Here is a 9540-nt window from a genome sequence, read left to right as displayed (position 1 = left end):
TTGTAACATTGATTATGTTATATTTCTGTCTGTGGACCCAAACCCTCTCTGCATAATCTATTGGAGTACCTGTTTGATATCACTGATGGCATCGGTTTATGTAGAGGCACTCCCATCAACGACAGCTTACTTGCCTGTGTCTGTATGTAATCATGAAATTTGAAACAAAAGAGCATATGTGGACTGCCTGCGTACAATGAGCTGGGGATGGACTTAGGAATAAATCAGTGTTGCTACAGTTCAAGAAAAAGTCTTTGGATAAAAGCTAAAAGTTCTTGCCTATAAACATATCCTGAAGAGTAGCAGTTACATGTAAGTAATCTTGCTGCTTGAGTATTTTTAAGTGCTTTGGATGGCACTGGTGTAAGATTTTCTTAGAGTAATCTAAGAGGACTTGTTAACTTCTCTTTGCATCCTCCAAGTTGCTTTGTCAAAGTTACTGTAGGTGATGGTGCGTGACAGGAATCAGTCGCTACTTTTTCGGCTTCACGTTTTCCACTGAGTCCCTCCCCGTCTGCAAATGGTGAGATGGAGGGTGAGGTTTGACTGTCAATTCAAGGCCACGTCAAATAAGTGCTTCAGCACAAAATGGAAGACTATTGGTGCTAAATGAGCCTACTAAGCAGAGGGAACTATATATCCAGAGTAGTTAGATAGTTTATTTTTGTAGGGAACTCATTGAGGAAGATGCAGTATTGGACACAGGTGCGAAGAAGTTGTATTTGAAGGTGTCCCAAGGATACCCTGAAAGAAGGAGGCAGCTAGAAAATAGATAAGGCAAGGAAAAAAGGCCATTGCTGTTAAGTGGGAAGGACCCCTGAACTGTAGAAAACTAGCATACAGAAATAAAACCACCACCCCCTTAAAAAAAGCTGTACAAAAGTGAAGTAGACTATAGAAGTTGATCTAATATTTTTACTTAATTTTAAATTCTGTATTAAAAATTATTTCATTAAACTCTTATAAAAGTAAGGCACATGCAAAACATGTTGTGCAACTTTTGACTTTCAACACTCTCATAAACAAGCATTATTTTAATTTGGCATTTCTAAAGAGCCATTTTCCCCCATGCAGGATATATGGAAGAAGGTTAAGTTTGACATTGCACCAGTTAAATCTAGATTCTTTGCTTTCTGTACTACAGTAAGCAGAGATGGTCATATCATACAGTCATACAAAATAAAAACCAACTCAAGTACAGATTCTGAAGGTGATGACCAACATACAAAATTTAGAGTGTGAAGTTATATCCATTATAATGCATCAATAATCTTAGTACAGGATGATTTGGCAACTCCAGTCTGTGTAATGCCAGTGTGCAATTCCTAGTTATCAGTGTCATACGATGCTGAAGACCATGGAAAGATATTGCTCATAGGACACTTGAATCCAGCCATCTTGATCAGTATCATATCGTCGGAACACATCAGTCAGCCTCTGAAAAGGGGGAAAAACCCATACATTTTTGTACATCGGGGAAAGTTCAGACTGCCACGTATTCCCCTTGCTACTCAGGGTTCTATAAACACTTTCCGTTCATCCCCTCTGTAGACACTTTACAATCTCGTGCATATAGAGGTAGCTCTTCGCCACATCTCGTGCTTCAGCTGTGTAGCAGATCTGATTCCAAAACCACCTTGTGATACAATACCTAAGGCTATCTAGGCACTTCTTTATAGATCAGACAGCTTTTTATAACTGGCTTTAAAGCAGATAGAATAGAGGTAGCTCTTCGCCACATCTCGTGCTTCAGCTGTGGATCTGATTCCAAAACCACCTTGTGATACAATACCCAAGGCTATCTAGGCATGAAACTGGCTTTAAAGGGGGGGTGGGGGGTGGGGGTGCGAAACAATGCACAATTCTTGTGAGACATTTGACAGTCAACCTGGAGACAGAATCCAGCAAGTACCTTGTCCCTTTCTCATCATCTAGCCAGATATGCTTTATGCATCATTAGCATCTGAGTTGCCTCTAAAACTCCAGAGGTGCCAGGCAGTACAGAGAGTGGACCAAAATAACTACCAGCGTGGATTCACTAACACCAGCTGAATGATACTCCATTTCAAAGCCCTCTTTACCAGAGTTTAAGTTTATAACAAAGTATCATCGGCTTCTATTACAACTGAATATAAAGGCAACTGATGTTTCAGCAGACTTAATGGCTATAGACATGAAGGAGAACAAAACACCTGTATGCAAATAACTTTTACAGGGCACTCCTTTCTCTGCATGTTGCAGATCAGAAGATATCTTAAGATACTATTGCAGTGCTGGCCAGTGTCAGAAGAGCAACCTTTTTCCTATCCTACTAAAACGCAGCTCGTCCACTGCTACAGTTTCCCAACTTTTCCCCGAAGCCTTACATACATTTCAGAAAAGTCAGAGACACTTAGAGAAACCTTAAACATCGTGGTGAGCAATCATCCAGCAATTGATTTCTAGACAAAATAATACACCTGTAGAACTACAGTTCTCTCTCTCTCTTTGTATGTATTTATACAGATGCATTTCTGTTACTGAAAGAGTTTGGTTTTGTTTGTTTGAAATGTCTTTTACTACCATTGCCCCTGCAGGAACAGCAGTGACGAAAGACTGAATAATTCAGCTGCTAGGTCAAATTCCTTTTAGTCAGAGCCTTAAACAGAGAGAGAAACAAAAAGAGACATGACAAACTCCAGTTTTAACACACCCAAGACCCAGAGGAAGTGTTGTGTATTAAACTAATGGAAATAAGTGTTAAGTGTTTTCCTTTTAAAACACGGAGACTATTTCACATTTTTTTGCCCCATAAAAGTGTTTAACAGGTCAAAAAAAGTTGTATCAAATTTACTTGTGATGCAAACGGATAACAAGTGAAGACCAATAAATGAAGATGTTTCTAGCACCTCTCGTATACTTTATTCAAATGGTTTATTTATAAGCAAGTTCTAGATCCAATATTATAGTTAAATTGAGAACCATAAAAGCTTAAGAAAAGGTGATTTTTTTTCCCAATTGACATTAAAGTACATCTCCTTTCTTACCTGTAAAACAACACAGCACTGAATAAAGTCATCAAAAGCAACTTGTCCTCTTCCTTGTCTGTCAAATTTCCGAATAAGGATATCATAGAACTGATCAGACAGTCGGTAACCTTGGAAAAAAGAAATGCTTTAAAAAGGTTTCAATTACCGCAGTCCTTCTATAAAAAGAACGAGGCTGTTTAGGAGGCATGTATAACAAAACCAGAAAACAGCAGTTACAAGAGAATTTTTTTGCGCCAAATATCGATGTGTGGAACTAAAATGCATGCAGTAAAAACCACACTTAATAATAGACAGAGTCACAGTAAACATAATTACTGATTAAAGTGACTAGTTGGTTGAGGGAACGGTTTAGGGCTGCAACTCAAGTTTTTGTAAGTGAAATCAATTAAATAAAAGTTCCTTTTGCTGTCAGAATGCTACTGTAGCGTAGAGAGCTGGCTTTGTTTTAAAAAGCAGCAAGCTGTATCAAGTACCTTTGTAAGTTCAGACATTTACCTGAAGTATTGGTAACGCTCTCAGAGCCGCTAACAGGGGAGACAGAAAACATTCCACACACGTACTGACACATCCCGTATAATTTTTTCCATGAAAGAAAATAGCTTAAAAAGCGCTTGCGGCCTGGATGTCTTTAGAGGTGCCTTACACCTAAAAGGATAACTGCCTTTCACCTGCCTCATTTTTAGCCACATTTGTCAGAGCAGTACAGCCCTAACAACAAGAAACTCATCTGATGACATAACCCAGTCATAAAAACTGAAATTACAAATGAATTACCAAAACCTGTTAGTGCTTGCTTTAGTTCATTTTTGTCAATCATTCCAGAATTGTCTCTGTCATACGTTCGAAAGACATTCTGCCAGTCTGAGATGTACTTCCAGACTCCTGTGAATTCATTGAAGTTCACACCACCTTTGTTTTCTCTGTCAAACATGCCTGGGGAAAAAAAAACCAAAACCAACCAAGTTATACATATAAAACCTTAATCATACTATTCTTCAGTAAGATCTGCTAGTATTTTAAGAAGGAAGCGAGCGCTTTGTGGAAAGTACAAAGATGGAAAAGAAATTGCAGAAATACAAGTGCTAATTTGTAAAGTACTGCCAAAAAAAGCAAGTAGCTGTCCACCGAAGGAGGATAAGATAAAGCAAGATAAAAGAGGACCAGAATGAATCACAGAATGTTTGTTTTTCCTGGGTTTTCTTTTCTGGTTTGAAAGTATTTGGGGCTTTATTGATCATCCGGTCACAAAAAGAGAGAGGGGGGGTTGTTCTTTTCTAAGGACTCATGAGAGGTCTACAACATCTGTTGTCTGCCCAAAGTGCTGGGATATTCATCTGCATTTGACTTGCTGATAGTGTCATTATACAAACAGCATGTTGCACAGCGATGGAACTCAGACTGCTGCTGAATACTTATTAAAAACAAAGCAAAAAATTTAGTCCTTGGATTTATGAACTGTATGATAGAAAAGATTGTTTGTGCTTGAATTTTCATCCTTCTGTTCTACCACCATCATCTTCCACATTACTGGCAATTATTTTAGAACTAAAGAATTCAAACATTGTAAAGCTTCTGTTTGGTCTTTTTGGAGCAGAACGTCAGATTAAAATGCAAGACAGGAAAAACTAGTTATGAAGACAAGCTATATAATATCTTTTTAGAATATTTAAACTGAGAATTTCCCCACACATATATTACATTTACTATCTATTCAGTTGTACAGTAACATTTTCTCAGACTAATTTGACAAGGGCATTCCCATATTATTCAAAAGGGAAAATATTTAACTTACTACTGCTGGGCTATCTGGCAGAAAAAAAAAAATAAAGACATACTGAAACATACCACCTAACAATGAAAGACCAGCTTGTTAACGCTACAGCCAAATTAGTTCAAGAGACCTTTAAACCGGCATTCATTATTACAGTAGGAAAAAATACTGTATATGTATTGTAATATCTGTACATACTTACTTCTCTAAAACAGCGCAGCAATTGATAGCATTCTCAATTGTCTGAACAGATCACAAAACAGTATCTTGACTATTTCACATCGCACGACTACACTTACCAAGAATTGACCTGACTGTTGCTGGATTAAATGGAGTCCATGTGCCTGAAACAGAAAGAATTACTTAGTTCCTCAATACTAAGTAACATTTTAAAAAAAATGCAACCAACCAACAAACCAACCAAAAAATCAGATAAGAAACAGTGAATTCAGAGCTAGATGACATGGAGCTAGCATATTACAAAATAAGGCTGCTTTGAAGCAATTATGTTCTTGACCATTCAGAGATGACTTCAGACCAATGCTTTACAGATACTACACACAAACCAGGCTGCACCAAAAAAAACCCCCAAAAAACCAAAACCTTGGAAGAACTAAGAAGGATTTTTTTCATCCCAGGTAGTCAGGAGGTATTGGATAAAAGGCAAGATCAAAACTGGAATCCCACTTTTTCTACTGATGGGAGCAGAAGAGTTTTAAGTTATAACTCGAACAAGGTCTCATATCTAGTCCTCAGTAAAAACCCCATCTGCTTATTTCCTATTTTACAGGTGGGTTACTCCAGGGCATTTAGTTTCTGACAGAAGTGAAAAGAAAAGGTTCCTAACATGGCATAACCACACAGGGCAATTCAGAGCTGAGTTTAGTATAAATCCCACCTCCACTACTAAATCAATCAATGAAGTGTTAGTTTAAATTAGTATTTTCAGACCAAGAAATGTTGCTGCTTGAAAGGGCCTGAGCAGTAATTATCTGCAGAAGAGCTTCGTACTTCTCTGAATATTTTGACAGGCTAGTCACTCTGGACTAGTTTTCACTCTGTTGGAAGCATTCTAGAGTGCTAGGAAGCATTAAGCTTTAAATTTAGAGAAATACTGTGCCTCGTCTAGAATTTCACCATCAATCCTCTAGTAAGCCTGTGAAGGTACCAGGAGGACGAAGAAGCACGTATTAAATTCACTGAGGCTGAGTGCAGGGACCACGAAGGAGCCAGTAAGACTAGGGGTACTGTAGAGGCATTTGCAACGATGCAGTTAGCTGACCACAAGTACCTAACAGAAAGGCTGCGTTGGTATTAAGCAGGCTTTGTGAAGGCATCGTTGCTTTGCCGGATCAAGCTGCAGTGATGTAAGTAGTGCTTATGGCAGGGCCGAATTTCTCCCACAGAAGGGAAACTCTATCAGTGTAAGTCTACAGATGCAGCAACAGGGAAAAACCCTATACTGTAGGCAGGCCATATGACTATTTGCACATAAAGAGAAACATCAGCAGAGAAAAGTAAAAAATCGCTCTGAAAATGCTTAAGCAGTATTTTAGACAGAGAACATCAGTACCTTAGAGTTGTATGTCTCCTGACAAAAATAAAAAATAATGGAATTATTAATAGGGTGCCAGCATTTAACTCTGAATAGAATAGAGGAAAAAGGGAAAACACAGTTTGGAATTTAACTTACTAAATGTTGAAAGTTTCAAGAGACTCATACAGATGAGAGTATAGTCAAGAGACTATATAGCGAAACCAGAGCAACTCCAGTGCTGAAGAACTGCACTGATTTCAGCCTATTCCAATAAACAGTAAGAGACCGTTCCCCTCCCCTGACTTTACTATTAACTTTATGTGGCAGCACAGAAAAAAACCCAACAAGGAAGCATAGGATTTTACTGTGCGAACAACTATACGAAGTGATGATCAGTCCCTCCCAGGTAAGTAGACAGTTATTTGCATAAACTTGACATGTTGAAAAGCTGAATGTCAAAAACACATTGAACTTCAAATTTTAATGAGCACTACGCAGACTTTTTTTAATGTTTTAGAAATAAACACATGACATTCTTTTAGCCCATGTTAGATTGCAGGACAGCTACACACAACCATCCACCAGAGGATCTATTTTGAAAATAATATAGTGAATTGTTAGTGACTTTGGTGTACAAGATCTAGAATCTCTCAGAATGAAGGAAGCTTACAGTTCTGTAAATATTTTGTCTAATAGTGAATTCACTTGGTGGGGATTCTTCATAACTGCAAAGCACTGAAACTGCTAATCTACACTGTAAATAAGGAAAGAAAAGAGTTCAGATAGGCGGTGATGACTATTACCCTTAAATTCAATCAGATGAGAAGATACTTAAAATATATGAAGTTTAAAATGGCAGGTAAAGCCAGGTCCCCACACTGTTATAAACAGCACTGTAATGTTAAATGAAAACAATTTTTTTTTAATCAATTTAACTTAGCTTTTGCGGAAGTTGTTATTCAAAATAGTATTTTAGTTACGGATCAGGTGCAGCAGCTACAATGTATTGCTTTTAATTTATCAGATATATTATTAAACAAATATTCTAGTAAATCCAGTTGTTATAAGACCACAATTTTACTATACAGAGCCATCCAAATTTATTTCAAGTCAGGTGATTACTGACAAAAAGTAGCCTTTCCGTCTGTGTGCACTGCAGCTCACAACATCAGTTTAAGCCCTTCTCAGTCACAAAGCACTAGAAGGATGAAGGAATTAAACCTTGGGAGAAGGGGAACTTGATATGGATGCAAAGGTGCATGAACAGCTTCAATATGCACTTTTTCAGGAGTTTTCAAAGGGGGGGCCCCCCCCCCCCCCAAAGTACAACCCTACCCACCCTAAGTCACCAGAGGAAAGTAAAAATAGGCTACTGGAAAAATTTTTTGTTTTTTACTTTGCTTCCATGAGATATTTGACCATACCCTAGTTACTTTTTAAGCATTATGACAGGGAACTGACAGACTGCTGGGAAGTTTTAATACTAGATCTAGAGTGCATCTTTCTACTTTGTTAGGAAAAAAACCCAAACATGCCTCATTTGGAAAAAAAAAAAAAATTACCATCTTCAATTCCTGCACCATACTGTATGAAAAGATTTTATGTGTAGTAAAAAGGCTGGTTGTAAACATCTGATCTTTGTCCAGGTTATACACTGATCCTGGTTAAAAAACAAAGGTTCAGTAGTGATGAGAGAGGAATATATAAATCACCATTTATGTTTTCTAGGAAGCAGAGGTGGAAAAAAAATAAAGGGATGTGCATGCCTTCATTCCCCAGAATACAAATCGGTAATGTTTACAGTAGGTACTCAGTTTATAATGCATTATTACTAACATGCACCAAACCCAGAAAACTTCCCTTGAAATAAAAAAAAAAACCCACAACCCAGGAATAGTGGGCTCAGAAAATCAATCAATAAAATAAAATAAAATCAGGAAGATTATCCACTTTTTTCCTCCCCTTCAGCCTCTTGCTGTAGATTAAATAGTATTAATCAGTGGTAGGAACATTCTCTCCCCCCACCCCAATCAAAGAATTATGGCATCAAGTAATGTTAATTTTAATGTGAGACTGGTTAAGTTAATGAACTTAATGAAGTTAATGAACTACCTCACTGCTCATTTACAGACTTACCATTGGATAATGCCTGCTGAAGTTCATTATCAGATATTATTCCACTCCTGTCTTTATCAACCCTGGAGGGGGGGGAAAAAAAAAAAAAGCAGTAAGCTTTAAATGGCTGAAATTAACAGGTTCCACTTAAAGAAGACTTCAATATTCTGGTTCTTACTCACCAGGTAAGATTAATCTTTTCCTGAAAAGTCACTAATTGCATTTTACTTGGTAAACCATTCACAGTTACTGCAAATTAAACGCTTCATTCAGACTGGTGAGACATTCTGGAACATGATAAAAGCTACAAAGAAAACTGCAAGACTTACTTGTGCGTGAAGAGGCACACAAAAACCACACACTGGCAATAAAACAGTTTGGGCATAATCCACACAAGAAAGTATTTTTATTTATTTATTTTTAAAAGGACTACAGAGCACACCATGCTGGTTAAAACCACAAAATGCCTAATGTCACAGTAGTAAGCTGTTTGGCTCCCAAACTGGAGCCCCAAGTTTGGCACCCAGTGCCACTCAGTAAGATGTTGGCAATGTAGAGAAACCCACTAATGTAACCAGTGCCAAGCACTGAAAGGATCGACTGCAGGGCCTTGACCCCTTTCAAAGGGGTTCAAAAAGTGAAAAAGCGCAGGCAGGTGCCAGCTTCCATTGAGTCTTCACAGTCTGTTGTCTTAGAGAAAGAAGTTCTATCCCAAAATTAATAAACTAAGTAATTTCTGCCCAAATAAAGCAGGATCATGCCTTCTTTAGAAGGATACCTGAAAGTGGTGGTGACTTCCCTCCATTTTATACAAGGATCTTCCCCTTGACACTGAGAGTTTTTACTTCCCCTCAGTTACTACCATTCCAAAGCAGAGTCCTGCTCAGCTGATCCCTCTGCAGAAGCTGTTTTTTTTCCTTTAGTCCTTGTTGTCTTTTTCTAAACCTTTTCAGTTCATTCTACAAGATTCCTTCCCCATCTCAAAAATTATATAAACCACATACAACATTCAAATTGCAAGCATAAGTTGCATAGATTATAATAACAAAAAGATATTCCCCTTTTTTATTCTCTATTTCTTTTCTAGG

General features: G+C 37.8%; 1 protein-coding gene across 3 annotated transcripts; it reads right to left on the bottom strand.

The window, feature by feature from the left end:
* Positions 1-903: 903 nt before the first annotated feature.
* On the bottom strand, positions 904-8539 carry PDCD6 (programmed cell death 6). Of its 3 annotated transcripts, none has more exons than XM_009276644.1 (6): positions 8474-8539; positions 7900-7997; positions 5100-5144; positions 3804-3962; positions 3027-3136; positions 904-1437 (listed from the first exon to the last, which is right to left on the bottom strand). In XM_009276644.1, exons 4-6 carry the CDS (start codon positions 3958-3960, stop codon positions 1339-1341), a joined length of 366 nt encoding a protein of 121 aa, XP_009274919.1. In that variant the 5' UTR covers positions 3961-3962; positions 5100-5144; positions 7900-7997; positions 8474-8539; the 3' UTR covers positions 904-1338. The 3 variants fall into 3 exon arrangements, with proteins under 3 accessions (XP_009274919.1, XP_009274920.1, XP_009274921.1); XM_009276645.1 differs by lacking the exon at positions 7900-7997 and adding an exon at positions 6374-6391 and having other exon boundaries at positions 8474-8537; XM_009276646.2 differs by lacking the exons at positions 904-1437; positions 7900-7997 and having other exon boundaries at positions 1856-3136; positions 8474-8514.
* Positions 8540-9540: the final 1001 nt, after the last annotated feature.

The sequence above is a fragment of the Aptenodytes forsteri genome, unplaced genomic scaffold (genome assembly GCF_000699145.1).
Source record: "Aptenodytes forsteri isolate BGI_AS27 unplaced genomic scaffold, ASM69914v1 Scaffold97, whole genome shotgun sequence".
NCBI lineage: Eukaryota > Metazoa > Chordata > Aves > Sphenisciformes > Spheniscidae > Aptenodytes > Aptenodytes forsteri.
The sequence above is the reverse complement of the archived record's forward strand: the minus strand, read 5'-3'. Positions and strand labels throughout refer to the sequence as shown.

Excerpts from the sequence above, each read along its gene's own strand:
- PDCD6 (XM_009276644.1), bottom strand. The coding sequence starts at position 3,960 with ATGTTTGACAGAGAAAACAAAGGTGGTGTGAACTTCAATGAATTCACA. Across the intron at positions 3,137-3,803 it reads GCAAGCACTAACAGGTTTTG|GTTACCGACTGTCTGATCAG; the intron begins GTAATTCATTTG and ends CTTTTTTCCAAG. Across the intron at positions 1,438-3,026 it reads AGTGCTGTGTTGTTTTACAG|AGGCTGACTGATGTGTTCCG; the intron begins GTAAGAAAGGAG and ends CCCCCTTTTCAG.